The following is a 19923-nucleotide window of genomic DNA, read 5'->3' as shown; positions in this document are numbered from 1 at the left end:
TATCAGAGGGGTAGCCGTGTTAGTCTGGATCTGTAAAAAGCAACATGCGTCTGACGAAGTGGGTATTCACCCACGAAAGCTTATGCTCCAATATATCTGTTAGTCTTAAAGGTGCCACAGGACCCTCTGTTGCTTTTTGGGTGATGAAGGGACTCACATAGCAGGAATGTGGCCTCTGGTTTGACTTTGGGGAGGAGGCCGGAGATATTAGACACTGAATGTGACAGCCCTGAGAAGCGGGAAGGAGATTGGGAAAGGCCAGCAAACAAAGGAGGGGCCGAGAGTGCAGGGAATTAGGTGTCCTTTCCAGTAGGGTTGGGGAGAGAAGGGGGCTCTAAATTGGGAAGGGTCCCTCTCCCTCCTATTCCTCTTGTGATGTAATGGGGAGGAGCCCATGTTCCTCTTGCCCCAAATCTATCCAGAATGCCAGGCAGCGTGCCACCCTCCTCCCCAGAAGTGGCTGCATTTTGATGGGGCTGTATATATCGATAGGGCCAGATTCTGTGCTGCGTCTCCTGGGTGACTTCATCCCATCTTTGGGCCACCCCAGATTCCAGGCATAAATTAGGGCAGCTCTGTCTTATAGCAACCTCTTCAGGCAGGCATATGGGCTCAGAACCCCTTTAGTACCAAGAGCCCTGTAGCACCACATTCCCTCCTGCCCTGACACGTCCCCTACTGGTCCCAACACCACTGCCTAGGCCAGAGCAGTGATGGGCAGCTTACATCATCCCTACCCTGCTCCTGCACCTGGAGAATTTCCCCCTGGCCCCTTAAGGTTTATTTATGGCCCTAGAGTGCCCTACAGGGGCAGGAGCAGGGGGCCAAAACCAGCCCCATAGTTTTAAAATGCTTTGGGTCAAAGGTCAGGGAGGGTAGCCACTCGCAGGCTCTGCTAGCCCTGTCAGAGCAAGAGAACCAGGGAGTGGTCCAGGGCACGGGCTGACGGTCTCGTCTACATGTCCTCAGGTCCTCTCCCGCTGCCAGGCATTGGGACGATCCGGGGTCAACCCCCAAGACGCTGCCTCCCCTTTCAAGCCCTACCAGCGAAACAAAGGGACTCACCATTTTGTTGAAGTGATACTTGCAGTAGCCACAATATTTGACATTGTCGACTTCCAGGACCTCCTCTTCACACAAGAGGCCGGCCATCTGGGCACTGAAATACACAAGATGGGGAGGGTGGCAGAGCATAAACCTCAACAGGCCATGTGCTGAGTGCTCTGTCCAATGAGGGAGGGGCTGGATGCTTCCCATCCTGGCCTGTTCAATAAATGGTTTGTGATGGGGGGAGGTGGGGCGACTTTAAAAACGTTAGGAGAAAATTTTAACCAAAATTTGATGCTTTGGAACCTCTCAGCTAGTGGGGAAAATTTTCGTAAAATGTTTTAGTGGAAATGTTGAACATTTTCTACCACCTCTATTTGTAATTTTTGCATTTAGCTGGGGCCTGGTCTGAGGGACATGTGATTATTCCAAGGACAATATCTCATGAGCAAGGAAGCCAGGCTGTTCCCAGCGCAAAGCAGGGAATTCCAACCTTCCCGTGATTGACAGGCTCTGAGGGTGCATGGGAGATGGGACGAGGGTGACCAGATGTCCCGATTTTATAGGGACAGTCCCAATATTTGGGGCTTTTTTTTTATATGGGCTCCTATTACCCTCCACCCCTGTCCCAATTTTTCACACTTGCTGTATGGTCACCCTAGACGGGACCTTAAAAATCACATATTTCTGATTAAGCTCTTCCAGGCCCTGTGCTTGTGAAACAGCATCCCTGGGGTGTGAGTCAGCCTCTCTATCATTGGATTTCACCCAGTCCTAGGGAATTCCCCATCCGGAATGCCTCCTTCTTGTGAAATTTCACACAATCTGGGGGAATCTCCTCCACTTCTGATAGTTGTGGGGGGGATTCCCCCCCCATACACAAATATAAAGCCAGTGTTATTTGCCCAGTTCCCCTTGGAGTGGGGTCTGTCTGTTCTTTAACGTGGCCTCAAGGCTGTGGCAGAGAAACCAGCGGATGGGGGCCGTTACCGCGGCGACTCACCAGGTGACATGGAAGGCTTGCCGGCAGCCATGTCGATTGCAGGTCATACAAGCCCCCGAGGCTGCTTTGCTCTCCCTGCCCTGCTCTTCGCAGATATAGCAAGTCTGGGGAAAGGAAACAGAGGCCTGTGAGCCGTCCCCCTAACCCCGTGGAGGCCATGCAATGGGCAGCCAAAAGACAGGCCTTCCCCGTCCCATGCACACTGCTCCATATGCAGCAAAGACCTTCCCAAACTCCTCCCCATTGGGCCGTGTCAGTTCCTTCCTGTGACACTGATACTGGTGTATTTTTCAGTGTTCCACTCAGCCTCAGCCCCATTGATCCCAATAACAGCCTCCTTCCCCTTCCTCCCCACGCATGTTTCTCCATCACTCGTGAGTCAAAGAGAGCTTCAGCCCACAAATTCCCCATAACATGTGGGTCAAAGGGAGACCCAGCCCCATTCTCCCTGCAATGCTTGAGGTAGATGAAGCGCCACTCCTGCCATCCCCTAATAATACAGGGGGGACAGATGCAGTCTAATCCCACTCCCCCGTCCCGCTCACACCACAATATGGGGCATTGCATACACAACGAGAAGTGTTCTCTGGGCAAGGGCCGGGTGAGGGCAATGGGAATGCAAAGGCACAAGTCAGAGGCTGAGCCATGACAACGGAGGGAAATGAAGGTAACTTGCAAGAACTGCCACAGGGCGGGACAAGAGGCAATGGATTCAAACTACGGCAGAGCAGATTTAGATTAAACCTCAGGAAACACTTTCTAATGGTAAGAACCACAGGATAATGGAACAGGTTGCCTAGAGAAGTCATGGAAGCTCCTTCTCTGGAGGTTTTCAAAAGGAGGCTGGATCATCGCCATCTGCCTGGGATGGTTTAGACACAACAAATCTTGCATCTTGGCAGGGGATTGGATTAGATGACCCGTGTGGTCCCTTCTAACCCTGTGATTCTAGAATTCTAATGAGACTTCACTTTATTATATGTTTTTGAAAGGAAATAAAATACCTGGAAATGAACCCAAAGTGGATAAGAAATGCAGGGAATTAGAAAAGGCCCAACAAAGACCATATGTAGGTGGGGGCATCTGGAGTAAAGGGAGAAAGGACTGACAGACGTCCTGGATCATAGAGTCCGCCTTTATGTCCCAGGGTGGCTGGCCCCTTTAAAAGGAGTCAGGGCCCAATTTACCTACGAAGGGCTTCTTTAAGGAGAATGAGCCCAGCCCCCCACCAATAATTAACCCCCTTGCACCTGATAAAAAAGTAAGAGCTTAGCTGAGGGAGGGTGCACCTAGAGAAAAAAGGCTCTCATGGAAAGCAGCATCTAGAGATGCTAGCAGGAGGTAGAAGTCTACCTGGCTGAGAGCACACAGGCCCAGGTGGAGACTGTGGGACGTCTAATTTAAGGAGAGGAGGCCTGTCTGAATTAGTTCCCAGAAAAAGGGTGGATTTGAGGAGCTAAGGAGTTTGTACTCTGTGCAAGAGTTAATAAATAAGCCTCCTGGGGCTGGAGGGGGCGGAATCTTGGTCTAAGTACTCTGGTCTACTAGTAAATCATTGCATGACAAGAGGAAGAGAGAGGAGAGGGCCTGCAGGGCCACGCAGGGCTTAATTTGTAATGAAAGAGGAGTCAGGGATCAAGCAATTTTTGTACTTTCATAACTAACACAGCAAGCCTAGAGGCGCCAGGGCTGAGCCCTGGCACGAATTAAGCACTGGGGCCATGCCATGCCACAAGGGGGTGTGCTCAGGGGTTGGCAGGCTGTCATATCATCCTGTTCATAACTCTATCGAGCTCCATTTTAAAACTAGTTAGGTTGTTTGCTCTCCCCACTGCTCCTAGAGGGACTCCTCTGATGGTCAGAATCCTTCTTCTAACTTCCAGCTTAAGTTTATTCATGGCCAGTTTAACCCCATTTGTTCTTGTGACAACCGTATCTTTTAGCTCTAATAACTCTTCTTCCTCCTCAGGCAGCCTCACCTTGCTGAAACGGTCGTGAGGTACGTACTGCAGGACAATCGGCTCCATGGTCAGCACGTTGGCGAACTGCACCTCGGGGATGTACAGAGCACAGACGACATGGGCCCAGCCTGGGGAGGCAAACGGGAGAGAGAAGATCACAGCAGGCCCCCATGAGATGCCAGAGACCTGGGGAGGACAGCAAACAGGCAGCGGGATGGAATTAAGGTTCGGGGGAGGCTGGAAGGGCAGGAACTAAACTAAATCACATCCTGGCCTTTGGGAAAATTTTGTTAGGAACTCAGATCCTATGGTGATGATCAGTGGATGGGGAGAGAGACAGATAGGACTGGAAGGGACCTCAAGTTCATCTTGTCCATCCCCACATGTTGAGGCAAGAGGAATTATACCTAGACCATCTCTAACAGGAGGTTGTCCAATCTGTTCTTAAAAACCTCCAATGATGGGAATTCCACAGCCTCCCTCGGTAGCCTGTTCATTATTCTTAGAGTTAGAAATGTATTCCTAATATCTGACCTACACTGTCGTGCTTCAAATTAAGCTGATTCCTTCCTGTCCCACCCTCGGTGAACATGAAGAACAACTGATCGCCATCCTCTGTAGACAGACAGATGGCTAGATACCACCTTCAAATTTTAACTAAAGGGACAGAGATTTCTTGGGGAGAGCAGGTGTAGAATGTCCACTCCTCCCCACAAATGACACACTCGAGATCTGAAGCCCAGATTGTTGCAGACCAGCCAGAACCACCAGCCACCTGGGAGAAGGACAACTCTCCACAAGGTGCAGAAGCAGAATCTCCACCCTGCCTGGGACAGCATTAGCTCAGCGAGACAGTTAGGGTCTCTCTCCACTAGCTAATCTACCACGTTGGGAGGAATCTTGATAGCACACAGTATGGTCTGGCCCATTTAGACGGGACCAAACTCCGCTGTTACGGGATCATCTTACTGCCCTGTAAGCAGTGGGACTGTCACGCTATCCAGTGACATGGTTATAACACTTCTAGTTCCTGTCGGCACAGCCCAAACCACATCATAACGTTGTTGGAAGAAGACTATCCTGTTATTACAATACAATCCCCCAACGTGGTCCTTTGGCTTTTGCAGTTGTGCCCTTAGCCTTGTGGCAAGGCCACTATTGTGTAGCTGGCTCTACCTGGTGGTCCCACTGCCTTTAAGGTCCCTTCTCTGCCGCTCCGGGGCCCTCATGAGCTCCTTCCCGAAACTGGGAAGACATCAAAGAAAAGCTCTCTCAGTTTGAGCCAACTCCCTGATGGCCTCAGTGCGACCCAGGGGCAGGCGCACCAGCACTGCAGGGAAATAAGCAACTTTGAAGAAGTAACAGCCACTCTGAAGAGCTGATTACATTGCTGGCTGCAAACCGTGGGCATTGAGACCAAACTCCATCATGCTTCAAGGCAGCAAGAGACTGGGGACGTCTGATAATGGGGAAGGAAACTCTGCAGTGTGGGACAGCTCCCTTTGCTTCTTTTCCTCTCTCATTCTGAGGCTTGTGAAGACCAGGGTGGGCGCTGTCCACCCTGACTGATCTGGGCCATGCACCATCCCATCCTGCCTGCTCTGCATCCAAAGGGGCAGACATTGTTCATCTAGCCTGCTCGGGCCCAGCTACCTCTGGGACCAACATTACCCTCCCCATGTTTTGGACAGGTCAGCTCTGGGACAGGCACTGACCACCCTGCCAAGTGCCTGTGTGGGAAGACCGGGCAGCTGTTTTTCCCCTCTTCCCACCCTCACCCCTGCCTAGTCATTTGCCTATCTCAGCCCTGCATTTCTCATGGCTACTGCAGCCCAGAGAACAGAGCAATGAAGTTCCACGGGAGCCTATGCTATTGCCAGTCTGAAGGCCAGCCAGCAGGGGCTGCCATGTTCCAGAGGTACACAAATCCCCTACACCCACTTCTTCCAGACCAGAGAACTCCTGTACCTGAGCCACAAATTTCTTGCAGGTCAGGACCATGATTTGCCTTCCATCCAACAGGGGCAGCCCATCCAAAATGAAAACATTCCACTTTAAAAAGAACTGAACTCTTTCAGGTTTAGCTGACTGGCTCAGACGTAGCCTAGGTGATTAGTAGGCTTGGCAAAATTCAATTTGTATATTTTGATAACGTCAATATCTACTATCTATGTTTATTTTTAAGCAGTTATTTTCAATTGTTATCTATTAAAAATTTCATAATGGCGGGACATTCTGGGGGGGTGTCAGACAATAGCAGAGGTCAGACAATAATTATTTAACAACACTAGGCATTGAGATTCATAGACTTAAAGCTTACTAACCGTTCACACAAAAATTGTCAACATCACATCAAACTATACAAAGTAAATATCCTTAAATCAAATTCTAAGAAGTTCTCAAGCAGCATTTTTCTTACTTTGCCTATCTGTGCATTTTAATTATCGATGGAAATATTTTTTCACCAGTTTGTGTGTGTACGGTGAACTCAACATTTACTGACATTTACCGATAAAAATCTCAGCCTTCCACATCTATTCATTAGTCACTGCTGCCACCTGAGGGCTCTTCAGATGTTTCTGTGCAATGAGTTGCAGGGTCTCAGTCCAGTTCCTTGGGGACAAGTGCCCAAGTTGAACCATCATCCCAACAGCCACTAGTAATGATGATAAGAATACCTAGCTCTTATTCCTCCATAGATCTTTAGGGATTTTACCAAGGAAGTATCATTTTCCCTAATTTATAGATGGGGAAAAACTAAGTTACAGGAAGGAGAAGTGATTTGCCCAAGGTCACCCAGCAACCCAGTGACAGAACTAGGAACAGAACCTCTTCTTTATCCACTAGGCCATGCTGCCTCCCCACTAACCAACTCCTTTGCTGGAAGTCTCAGCAGAGAGGGCAAGGATTGAATAGCTCTCTCGAAGAATCAATTCCCCTCTTATCCCTACTGGGAGGTGTTCTCTCCAGCATAATTAACCTTTGTAACTCACTGCTAGCATATGATTGAAGTAAATAGTTTAGTAGGTTATATATTTATAGGAACAATAGCCGCATCTGCAGTGACACTAGCTTAGGTGAAAATTACAAAGGCCATCCCCATGCTTCAGGGCATAAACCAGAATATCAGCTGGGGATCAGGAAGGATTTTTTTCCAGCAAATAGTGTTGCCTTTGTAGGTACATTAGGAGGTACATATGTGTATGATAGGGGAGATGTTACTCCTTCCTCTGGAGCATTCAGCATTGTCCACTGGTTGGCAACCTAGACCGCATCCAGCACTGGCAACCTAGATGGACAATGAGTGCAGTAATTTCTGGGTTGTTAACCACTACTCTGCATCCAGAACTGGTGCTGCCATCACCCCAGCAGACAATGCAATGAGAAAGCAAGCTGGCTACTCTGTGCAGGGGCATTTACCTCCATTGTCGGTCCGTTTCAGGGCTCCGTCTTTGTGGGGACACAGCTCGCATCTCTTGAAAGCAAACAGAAACAATGAGGTTAGTGTGATTCCTGGTAGGGGATGGGGGACAGAGATGTTCTCATTTAGCACATGGCTGGATTATGTGGGATGATGTTTTCTTCACTGAGAGGAAGTGTGTGTGTGTGGGGGGGGGGGCAGAGGATACTCCATAGCAGAGCCAGATATTGCCCTGTCTGCAATACCAAAGTGTTTGAAGTGTTGTAGCCATGTTGGTCCTAGGACATGAGAGAGGCAAGGTGGGGGAGGTAACATCTTGGACCAACTTCTGTTGGTGGAAGGTATAAACTTTCTGAGCTACACAGAGCTCTTCTTCAGGTCTGGGGAAGGAAGTAAAAGTGTCTGAGTCACTCTGCTTCCTTCCATCTGAGCTGTTCGGCTTCCTGCCCCCAACCTGAAGAAGCGCTCTGTGTAGATCGGAAGTTTATACCTTCCTCCACCAGAAGTTGGTCCAATAAAATGTTACCACACTGACTTATCTCTCTCATACCAGAGTGCTGCATTTACACCAGAGGAATCCAATGAGTGATTAAGAGCCCGGATCCTTAACTGGTGTAGCTCAGTGGCTCTCAACCTTTCCAGACGACTGGACCCCTTTCAGGAGTCTGATTTGTCTTGCGTACTTCCAAGTGTCACCCCACTTAAAAACGACTTGCTTACAAAATCAGACACAAAAATACAAAAGTGTCACAGCCACGCTAGTACTGAAAAGTTGCTGACTTTCTCATTTTTACCATATCATTATAAAATAAACCAGCTGGAATATAAATATTGCACTTAGGTTTCAGTGTATAGTAATAGAGAGCAGTATAAATAAGTCATTGTCTGTATGAAATTTTAGTTTGTACTCACTTTGCTAGTGTTTTTCATGTCGCTTGTTGTAAAACTAGGCAAATAGCTAGGTGAGTTGAGGGACCTGCTGGAAGACCTCTGCGTACCTCCAGGGGTTGAGAACCACTGGTATCGCTCCATAGATTTCAGTAATACAATGGTGATTCACACAAGCTGAGGATCTAAGCCAGGGTCACTTTTCTATTTGCCTCATTGTGATAATACACTTGGTGGAAGGAAGCTAGTTCAGGGGATAGAGCATCTTTCATTTCTAGGTCACTGGTCCAGCCTCAGTCAGTAGTGACCAAGGAGCAGACTTTTAAAGTTATTTAGGTGCTGCTGTGGTCAGTGTTGCCACACCTAAATCCTATCAACTGTCAATGCAATTTTAGCTCCTAAGTGCCTCAATCCCTTTTGAAAAAGAGATTTAGACTCTTAAATCAGTCAGGCATTGCCACGCTGAGTGTGGCGATGCCTGAAAGCCTTTACAATCCTGGGCCCAAGCGTTATGAATGACTGTGTGAAATGAGCTTGGAGGGTTTCAGCTCAAAGATGGGCAAAGCGTCCGCAGGAAACAATGAATTCAAAAAATCCTGCACCTTTTTCTGTCCATGGTTTATCAGGGCCCAGGTACCAATTTTTATACCTGTAATGGGAAGATATTTCACATAATATGGGTGGGTCATAAAGGCTGACCAGATAGAAAGTGTGAAAAATCGGGACGGGAGGGTAATAGGAGCCTATATAGGAAAAAGCTGCAAATATCAGGACTGTCCCAATAAAATCAGGACATCTGGTCACCCTAGTGCAGGCACTCTGCCCAGGGCTGCAGGACTCACCAGGATGCAGAGGCCGGAATTCCAAAGGGAGCCCCGCCCCAGCTCTCCTTCTGACCAATGGCTGGAGCCCCCCACCCACCTTTCACCATCTTCCCTCAGCCGGTCACTGAGCGGGCCTCAGTGGGCGAGGGTCGGCTGCCCGGTGTGGAGAAGGGAAAGGGGCAGGCAGCCCAGAGAGTGAGGAAGTGGCCCCAGAGATAGTGCAGTGTGGCGGTGAGGGGGGCTGGCCCCATTGAGAGAAATGGCCATGGCGGACGGGGAGGAGACGAGACCCAACTCAGCCCCGGACCCCCTCCACAGCACCACCAGCCCCCCAGGACCAACTCGCTGCCTCACACCAGGCTGCAGGTCCTTCCTAGGCCTGCTTCCCATCTCCACCAGCCTCTCCGGAAGCAGGAGAGGGAGCCCCACAACCAGGGAGGCTGCTGGAGCCAAAAGGGGCTGAGGAAATGCCCTCCGGCTGTGAGGGGAGGCAAGACCTGCCCAAACCCAGCCAGCCCCCTGCAGTTCCAGCAAAGGAAGCCGCCAAGGGGGAACAGTCAAGAACACACACCTGGCTGCACTAATTAAAATGGCCGTAGGGGACAATGGAAGTGGAGACTCATTAACACACCCTGCCCCAGACATAGGATCCACCCAGCACCCCACAGCGGATGGTGAGTCCCAGTATTAATTCTTTCCACACTGTTTTATATCACTGGCTATTTGTATCTGACTATTTGTGACAGGTGAGGGCTCACATGCTCCCTGGTTGGACGACCCCAACCCACAATGAGCTTTCAAGATGGCTGGGCCAATACTGGCGTGGATTCTACACCAAATGTGTATTCCCAGGAGCGTGTCTGATGCTGGCAAACTTTGTGCCTCCAACCTCGCACTAATGTTTGTGAAAAGAGGCTGCAGGAGAGAAATTATTTTTTTTCCTCCCCTGAAAAAATTAAGGGCAAACAAAATGTATTTTCTATTTTTATTGACATTTTTCTTTTAAGTTTTTCAAGTTTGGGATGAAAAATCCAAACCCCGAAAATTTTCAATGAAAAACGGATTTTTTTTTTTTTTTTTTGCGAAAATGTCCATTTTGTTGAAAAAGCCATTTTCTGTCCAAAAAAAATGTTTCCACTGAAAATTTATGACCAGCTGTAGTTATGGGGTCCATCAACATGAGCTGGGGGGGGGGGAGGTAGTGGATGTGGGGCCCTTGTTTGGGTTTGCTGTATGTAACAAGCTCTAGAGATTCCGCTCCTCAGTGGAATAGTGTCCCGAGTTAGAAAAATCACCATCACAGTTAGCAACAAACAATTGCTCCCTTTTGGCATTCTCAGCAAAAACATCTATAGTTGAAGGGGCCCTGGAGACCCAACTCCTCTCTGCCCCCTGGAGGTAACCTCTTCTATAGGCTTGAGCTCTTTGCTACACTGGGGTGTTAGCCAGTGTGCAGATGTGCTTTACGCTGGTGGAACACACACAATTTGCCCCAGGGCAGATTAGACCCGTTTCAAAACAGAGGAAATCATGCTGCACCAGCGGCAAGCTGTGTCTACAGGAGGGGTTTGCAACAGGATAGCTGCACCAGGGCCTGATTCTGTATCACCATGCACTTTGCACCAGTGCAAACTGGGCGTCTGATCCGACCACTCCGATTTGATAATGTTTCACACCCACTTTGGTCTGGTGTCAATGACTGCAGAAGATGCATGACAATGGAGAATCAGACCCTTACTCTATAATCATCTTGTAGTTGTATTTGAGCAGCTGCTAGCATCACAGGGGCCCTGGTCTCTGATCTCTAGTGCAATACACATTAATGTGTGTGTGTGTGTGTGTGTGTGTGTGTTTGGGAAGCTTCTGCTCTCCTGGCCTATGCTGTACCTACTCTCTGGATAAATAAGAGACTCAAATCTCATGGGTTGTCAAACAGCCAACTTTCACCAGCGCTAAATCACATTAAAAATAATAAGAAACGTGGGGGGAAATGGCAGAGTCCATCAGGAACTCAGCAGTCAGCCCCCCCCCCCCCCCCCCGCCACAAGAATGAAAGACACTGGGAATTGTTTTGGTATTTGAATAATCATGGCTGCATTGCACAGCGCTGCTGACTGGGCTGGGGTTGCCAGAGAGGGCACTGGAGAGCTGCTCCCATGATCCGCATGGAAACTCCAGCACAGCCCAGAGAGAACAGAGTAAACCGAAGCCCTGTAATAAGAAATTTGCACTTGAAAAGGCCCCTACACTCTCCCCTCCAACCCTTAGATCAAAGTGTCTCTCCCACCATGCGATTAGCAAAGCTCTGATCATAACAAGAGGGGTTAACAGTCCCACACAAGACTTTTAATAGCCCTGCTTCTAAAAGACAGCTAAAGCCGCCCTCCGGGCCATTACAGCTCACTGGGCTTCCCAGACAATTTGATTACAAAGTGGAATAGGTTTTCAGTTGCTTACTGTAAGCACACTAACTTCTACAGCATCCTTTAGGGACCTGTGAATTTGAGGAGGGGTTCTGAGTAGGGATTAGCAGTACTTCTTCCTTACATTCAACCAACATGGTCTCTAGTCTAGCCTCCTGGGTTCTCTTTCCAGCTCTGCGAAAGGAACAGAACCTAAAAGTTAGAGCGGGGGGCCTAGAGGTTAGGACTCCTAGAGCAGGGAGTACAACCTAATGGTTAGAGCAGGGAACTGGGAGCGAGGCCTCCTGGATTCTCTTCCCAGCTCGAGGGAGTGTGGTCAGAGCAGGGGTATGGAATCTCAAGATCTAGGTTTTAAAACCCTGGGCAAGTCATATATTTCCCTGTGCTTTAGTTCCCCCATTTGTAACGAGGCCATAAATATTCACCCAATTCATGTTTTGGGGGGAGGTAAGGTTTAATCTTTATAAAGTGCTTTGAGATTCTCATGTGGCGAGAGCTATGTAAGTGCAAAACCTTCTTAGAGGCTGGCTGTTATTTCTCAGTGTAGTTCAGCTCAGAGCCAATCACTGCACGTGAGATATGGATGTCAATGGATCCTAAGAACATCTTGCACTTCTACAGCAGCGTTTTGCAACCAAGGCAGATCATTTTCCTCTTAAAGAGGAGGAAACTAGGGTACAGCAAAGCCGCCAGACTCTGGCAGTGCCAGGAACACAACCCACGTCTTCTAGATCTTAGTGTACTTCCCAGTGCACTGTGTTGTGGTATACAAGGCCACATAGTAACGAGCTAGCAGAGCTCAGCATAGAACTCACAAGAGCTGAGTCAGTCCCTCACTCTGATCACCAGATGCACGGCTTCCTACATCAAAGGACTAGACTCTTTCTAGGTATTTACCCATCTGTGCATCTGCTGTTAGGACGGCTGGCATCTAACACACATAAGGTAAGAGATTTAGATAGGCAGCCACCCCCTGCTCGTCTTAGGAAATAAGATTATCACTGTCCGGTTATTATGGAGCTGGGATTGAATGTCACATGAATGAATGCCATGACTGAAGCCCACTATGCATTGTCCAACAGATTTCACCAAGGGTGCGTTAAAAGAGAAACCACCTGCAGGGCCTTTATTCTCCTGCTATCTTAAAGGTAGATTGTGGGTCATACTCTCCTGCTGAAACATTACAGTCCTCGCAAGGTTCACAGGTGAGGGGCCCCCCCGAGGAGGACTTGCATGTGCACGTATATTATTCCAGCTTAGACACTGTTTGCATTGTAACTAACGCAGCAGGGTGTCCTTCCCTCCGCACAGGCGAGGGGGAGGAGGGGCGTGAAATCCAGATTACCGTTCCTGTCCTGACCCTCTGTTAGGAAACTATTTGCGTGAGATAAAACCACCTTCAGGCACATTCCAGACTCTTTACCGCAGTGTATATAAAAGCAGCATTCCCCAGTGGTTAGAGAAGGGGCGGGGTCTGGGAGTCAGGTCTTGTTTGCAGTCCCGGTTCCAACAGGGGGTGGGATCTAATGGTTAGAGTTGGGGTCTGCAAGCCAGGAGACATGGGTTCTCTTCCTAACGCTTCCATTTACTACTCTGCAGTGTAGACAAGCCCTAAGCGTGAGCTCTTTGCCAACTCACTTCACTTCTGTGTGCCCATCTGTGAAACAGCTATAATTGTATTACCAGGACCCCTACAATCCCCAGCTGAGACTGGGGGCCCTACTGTGATAGGTGCTGCACAAATACATAGCAGGGGTTTGTCTACATTAGTTTAACTAAAGCTGTGATTTAAAATAATGTAGTTAAACCAGTGACAACGGCTGCATGGGCACTCTTAAACCAGGCTTATATTGATTCTGGCCTTGTCTGTACAAGATGGGCTTGATTTAAATCAAGCCGGGAATTTCAAAGGGAGTTAGGCATTCAAATCCTATTAAACTTCAATAGGAGGAAGAACATTTGAGTAACTTGGCTAAGGTTATCAGCAGAGCTGGGATGAGAACCCACATCTCCTGAGTTCCACTTCCAACCCCACTGGACCACTTCTGGGGAGTAAAGGAGGAACAGAATAATCTATAAAAAGCAACAGAGGGTCCTGTGGCACCTTTAAGACTAACAGAAGTATTGGGAGCATAAGCTTTCATGGGTAAGAACCTCACTTCTTCAGATGCAAGAATAATCTAGTCACTGTAAAGACAGGTGTGATTCGTACTCACCACCCTAGCGGCTCTCTCTTGAGATTCACATTTTCGACAGAACCAGGGTCCGGTGGGAACCTGGACGATTCCATAGCAAGCTGTGAGGGGGAAGCAGGAGAAAATTAATTCGGCTTTTTCATTGTTTGTTTAAATTATTCAGATTCATACACAAACAAAAACAAAAAAAAAGAGGGGAGGGGGGCTGTCTCTCCAAAGCTATAGGCAGCCAGACTTAAATTACAAGAGCAAAAATTAAAATTAAACAGCAGCTTATCCTCCCGACTCCCATCACCAGGCAACACAATACTGTACATCCACCTCTCTCTCCCATCCCCACAAATCTGTTGTAGAACATCCTCTGGCTCTGGTCAGACCTGCAGACCCTATTGCATTGTAAAAAGAGAGCCAATTCTAGTCTGACCTGCAGCATAACACAGGTTGTGGAGTTTCACCCTGTAAACGCAGGCACAAGGCAGCAAACTGACTTGCCTTACTGGCAGAGTGGGGAATAAAACCCAGGATTGTCTGGCTCTCAAACCTAAGGCCTTGCTACAGGACCATAGCAGCTTCCTGGCATGCAGTTAGCTCTAGGCTGCAGAGGAGGGCTTTAAAGATAAGGAACATTCTCCTTAGATCCACAACTGAGGCCAGATCTTCAGCTGAGCTCAGCACTTAAATAAGTGACCAAGTTTTCCAAAGTACTCAGCAGTTCCACTGTGACACATCGGGCCAGACTTTCAGAAGAGGTCAGCACCCAACATGCAGAAAGCTTCTGAAAAATCTGGCCCGAATGAGAGCTGAGCTCACTGGAAAATCTGGCCTAAATGGAGTGGAGAGACGTCTCCCACAATCCCCAGCCAATTTCAAATCCACCAGGTTCTGCTTTATTTAGATTTAAAATAATTAAAAAGACTCCTATCCAAGGCTCTAGGTGCCCTAACCATCATTAATAATACAGTAAAATCACAGCAGCATTAAAGCAATCGTTTCACCAGGAACTTTGCCAGCCAGACAACTATAAAATCTCTACCATCTCTTCATCACTGTAAGAAGCATACCCTTAGCCCTCTCCAAAAACCCCGTCAAAGAGATGCCTTTTTCAGCATGCCAGGAAGGTCACCAAATCTGGGCTATTTTGGACCAATGTGGGGAACAAACTCCATTTTAATGTAACAGCCTCCAGCTAGCATCCAGGAAATCTTCATATTTTTACCCTACTCTTATCAAAATGTTCCCCTCTCTTTGCTCTCCCAGCATGACTGATTGTCTCCAGCTTCCTCTGTGTCAACAGAAGCTCTCTCCTTTATAATCGGCCTGCTTCCCTTCTGCCATGGGGCAAGCCAACATCCCGGCCATTATAATCCTTTCCAAGGACTGGCGATGTCACTTGAAGATGCCCTACCTCCTTCAGCAGCAGTGCCTCTATCTAACCCATCAAGGGATGTACTTGCTGGATTTTAAGAAAGTGTTGCTGACTCTGGAAGGATGCATGTGGGTTTAAAGCAACAGAAGCAAAGAGAAGACAGGGGTAGGGTCATTCATGCTCCAGCTAGGATGTAGAGACCCGTCAGCAAAGAACAAATTACATCCTCCCTACTCAACCTTCAAAGCTGAGCTGACAGTTGGAATGGAGTCCCCACCATTGAAACTAGGTTGGACAAAGCATCTGAAAATATAATGCTGGAAGCACTCATGTGATGTTCCCTGGGGATAGATGGGGCCGGGCCACAATAAGTTTTCTCCATTTCTCTAATGTCTGAGATTTTATGTGAGCCAGGGGGAAAAAATGGGGGTGGTGGAGTTAAACTGAAAGGGCTGGCTCACTCCAGGTCGAGCCAAGGCATACATATAAGAAAATAGAAACTATGACAGAGGAGTGCCTTGGGTCCATCTTTAGCAATGGGCTTACCGCCAGAGGCAAACACTCAGCTGAAGACATTATTAGTTTCCCTGCCTGTTGCTTGAACAAGAAGCGAGAAAGAAAGAAAATATAAACTGGACATGGGCCAGAGTTGGAAATGTTCTTCATTTGCATTTTGATGAGACTTTTGTTGAGAAATGTAATTTTGAGTAACAAAAAGGGAGAACATTTTAATGAAATTTTTCACAAAAAATTGCATTCCATTTTTTGACAAGCTCTAATGTGACGTTTTAAAGTAGGCTTGTTTTTGGCTCTATTTTATTCATGCAGTCAAAAGCTAAACATGGTTTACCTTTGCAGGTGTTGAAAAAGCACAAAGAGATAAATTAACAAAGCAACTCTATTTGGAAGAGAAAATTTAAAGTATGCCAAAATCATATCCAAATGCCATGTTCATAGGTAGTATAGTAAGGGAGGGTGGCAAGGTTTCTGGATATCAAATAGGATGTCCCTTAAAATTATTATAACCTGAAGGAGGCAAGTCTTCCAGGTCTAAATATCTAGTTTGTAGGATACTTTATACACTACTTTATGACTCAGGCTTTTATAAACTAAAAGTTGATTTTGTAGGCCCTACCAAAACAACGTTCTGTGCCTGCTCTGCTGTCTCTGCAGCAAGTAGTAAACATATACAGTCCCAATATAATTGCATTGGCTTGTATACAAAGACACTTCAGAATCATAAAGCACCGTAAAAGTGGGAACGGTCCTAGTTACCAATTAAAAGCATATGTGTTAATGTTCAGGGCCAGGGGTGGGGCACAGAAGCCAATGCCTTCTTCCCCTCAGTCCCAATAATCAATAGTGAAGACAAATATCCTCAAGTTTCTGGTATTACAAAAATAGGAAGTAGAAGAGTTACACCAGTGACATTGAAACAACAAGCCAGTGTCATTTCAGAGTGACTAGCAACATGCTAACAGATCATTAGAGGCATCCTGGAATAAACTCTTTTATGATAGGAGGCACTGCGTCTGATTGTCAGGAGAATTCCCCTGAAAGCTCTGCTTCTTCTGTTTAACTTCCCCTTGCTCGCCTGGTTGCAAATGACCTCTTTTTACAGGTGTGAGCATGGCATATAAGCCACAGAAGAATGCCCAACTTCCCAATCACAGCAACTTGTATAAGAAAGTCTAGAAAGAAAGAGAACAAGAGAAAAAGAAACATTGGGGTACAATAGATAGATATTGGCTTATGTATAATAATGATGGTTATTGGTTTATATATAATAAGGAGAAAGAGAAACCAGGTGGGTGAGGTAATGTCTTTTGTTGGTGAGAGAGACAAGCTTTAGGGCTTACACAGAGCTCTTCTTCAGGTCTGGGAGTGTCACAGCTAAATACAAGGTGGAACAGATCAGGAGTTAGCACATGTTGCATGAGATCATTCAAGGACAAGTGAGCAGTCATCACCTCTGATGTCCTAGGACAAACGAGGATTAGTGAGTTACAGATTGTTGTTATGAGCCATAAATCTGGTGTCTTTATTAAGTCCATGATTTTTGGTGTCTAGCAGTTACAAATTTAAGTTCCGAGGCTTGGCGTTTGAAAGTGTTGGGCAGATTTCCTTTGAGGAGGATTCAGAGCTCAGATACAAAGTGATCACTTGGGAGAAGTGTTTGCCCACGGGTGAAATACTGTTTTTGTCTTTTTTTTTTCCATTTTGCTGTGTGAGTTCATTGGAGAGTGTAGTGACTGTCTGGTTTCACTTGCCTCCTTGTCATTGGGGCACTTAGGGCAGTGCACTGGATAGATAGATAGATAGATAGATAGATAGATAGATAGATAGATAGATAGATAGATAGATAGATAGCTGTGTATGAGGATAGATAGATAGAGAGATAGATTAGATAGTGGCTTATGTATGATGATAGACAGACACCAGGTGAGACCAGGATACTTTCTATTATTAAACAAAAATCACATGATAATCTTATGCTCCTTCAGCTTTTCACCATCTCTCCTTCTGCTGGGCTCCCACTAAAACAACTATTTCCCACAGATCTGAGGAGGGCAACATTTCCAGCTCGGGTGTGTGCTGCCCTGTATGTAAAGTCATGTCCAAATGCAAGTGATCCTTATTGGGGATGGGGGGCGGGATAAGTGGGGCTGCCTCCCTCTGCAGAACCCAGCCTGGGAGAGGGTCCCGACGGTGCTGCCCCTCGAAAGGGTTAACTCATTCCGGGGAGGCATTAATAACCCAGCCATGTGCAGCGGGGAGCTGAAGAAACACTTGCCAAGCGACGTCTTTTGACCCCCTTCGCAATCCTGCGGCCCGCCCGCCCCCACGTTAATAATCTGCTAAAGCGGCCAGCGCCGGTCCCTTTCCCTGCCTTTCTGTCACCTCTGCAAGCCCCTGCCCCGCCTCCACAGCGGGGGTCTGCCCCTCCCATCAGATCCACCCCCACAACCCCCCCCCCACACTTTCCCTAAGGCTCCTGTCCTAGGGTGACCAGACAGCAAGTGTGAAAAATCCGGACAGGGTGTGGGGCGGGGGAGGGGGGGGTAATAGGAGCCTATATAAGAAAAAGACCCCAAAATGGGGACTGTCCCTATAAAATCGGGACATCTGGTCACCCTGTCCTGTCCCCACCGACGTCCCACCTCGGTCCCTCCTAATAAACACACAGTCCTCCGGAAGGAAGCCGGGGAAACACAGCCAGAGGTCACTGCTCCGTGCTAACGACTCCCAGAGTTTACCCTGCTCCTAATCATAACAACAGCGGATAGTAAACAACCCGGGAGACTCCCGTTTGCGTGGTGCTGCTTGGGCGAACCCGCCCCCCCCCAAAAAAAACCCAGCACCCGGGGCTAAGAACCCACTCCCCACTTAGCGCCCCTCCCTCAAAAAACCCACCCCCGCTTCACTCCCACCCCAATGTAGACACACACCAGGGTCCCCAAACCGCTTCTCCTCCTGCTCCCTGCTCCGCCACCTGGGCATAGTCCCCTACCCCGCAGCCGGGCCCATCAATAATACCGTTATTTCGAACAATAGGGATAAAACAAAGCCCCCCCCAGCTCGGGATGGCTCAGAGCTTCCCATCCCTGTTGTGTGCTTGGAAAGGTCGGCGTGGGAGGGGGGCGGGGATCTGGTCCCCCCCCCCTTCTTCTCCCCACACCCCTTCCACTCCCCACAAGCCAAGCCCGGCGCTGGGGAGAGGGGGGTCTTCCCCTCCCTGCCTTACCTTGATGTACAGCCACGTTGCAACCGTGTCCATCGCAATAGACCAGCGGGTTCTCTGCCCATCCTCTCTCGTCAGAACAAACACAGCAGCCTCCCACCATCTCCTTCATACTTCCATGAGGGCTTCCTTTTTTCCACCCCCCTCCTGCTACGGACACACTCCTCCTCCTCCGTGCGTTGCCCCCTTCTGCCTTTCACACGGTTTCCACAGGCGGGGACAGGGGTCTGGGACCCCCAGTGCAAACCCACATTGTTCCTGCCAGGAGACAATCAAGGAGAACAGGCGCTGGCTAAGGGCTCAGGCAGGCGCTGGAGGGTGGCACATTCCCATCCACACACATAGGCACACACACACACACTCACACACACACGCACACACATACAAGCTCTCCAGTCTACACAGCAATCATGGCTACGTAGAAGCTCTGCTACTCTGAAACCTGTAAAATCTTAGGTTCAGGGACTGCCGCCTGACTGGGTAGGGAGCTTTTTTTCTTCTTCTTCTTCTTCTCCCCTCCTTCCTCCCTTTAGCATCTTTCCCCTTGGAAACTGACCAGGAATCTAAATGTGCACCCCTACGTGTTTCCAAAATGCGGGATGCTTGCCCACTCCAGTCAGTTTGGATATCTCCAGAGTGATCAGCTAAGACCATTCCCCAAATCCTATTATCTATACAATTCCTTCTTGACAGATAGGGGCACCGCCAGCGCCACCGTCTGGCATGGGTTGGCTCCTAAAAAGCTAAAATCATTATTTGTTAACCCATTGGCACCTGTTAGAAAAAGCATCTTGCCAGGGGAACAGGGGAACAGGGAGGAAAATGGCCCTTCGAGTTTCACATCCATAACTTTTTGTTCAGCGTTATGAACTTTTCAGAGTTACAAACAACCTCCAACTGCCCACAAAATATTAATTACAGTCTACATAGTCAAAGGGTGGGGAAGAAACAGAGAGCAGGAATAATTTGCCTAGTCAAACAGCAGGTCAAAACCAGGTCTCAAGACACCCAACCCAGTGCCCCATGCACTAGGCCGCACTGTCTGTCCCAGAG

The 19923-nt window shown here is 48.2% G+C and overlaps 1 protein-coding gene across 3 annotated transcripts in view; it reads right to left on the bottom strand.

The window, feature by feature from the left end:
- MLLT6 (MLLT6, PHD finger containing) overlaps window positions 1-19252 on the bottom strand; it is a 69737-nt gene extending 50485 nt beyond the window's left edge. For 2 of the 3 annotated variants that reach the window (XM_054014171.1, XM_054014170.1), the window contains exons 1-2: window positions 2051-2150; window positions 1066-1159 (exon numbers count right to left, since the gene is read on the bottom strand). In XM_054014171.1, the coding sequence (XP_053870146.1) occupies window positions 1066-1159; window positions 2051-2097 (141 nt within the window). In that variant the 5' untranslated portion in view covers window positions 2098-2150. Of the gene's footprint in view, window positions 1-1065; window positions 1160-2050; window positions 2155-4029; window positions 4140-7431; window positions 7487-13783; window positions 13864-18873 lie in introns of those variants that run through there. The other variant, XM_054014173.1, reaches the window with a different exon arrangement.
- Window positions 19253-19923: the final 671 nt, after the last annotated feature.

This window comes from Malaclemys terrapin, chromosome 25 (genome assembly GCF_027887155.1).
Source record: "Malaclemys terrapin pileata isolate rMalTer1 chromosome 25, rMalTer1.hap1, whole genome shotgun sequence".
Taxonomy (NCBI): Eukaryota; Metazoa; Chordata; order Testudines; family Emydidae; genus Malaclemys; species Malaclemys terrapin.
Note: the sequence above shows the minus strand (reverse complement) of the source record. Positions and strands in the feature narration are given on the sequence as shown.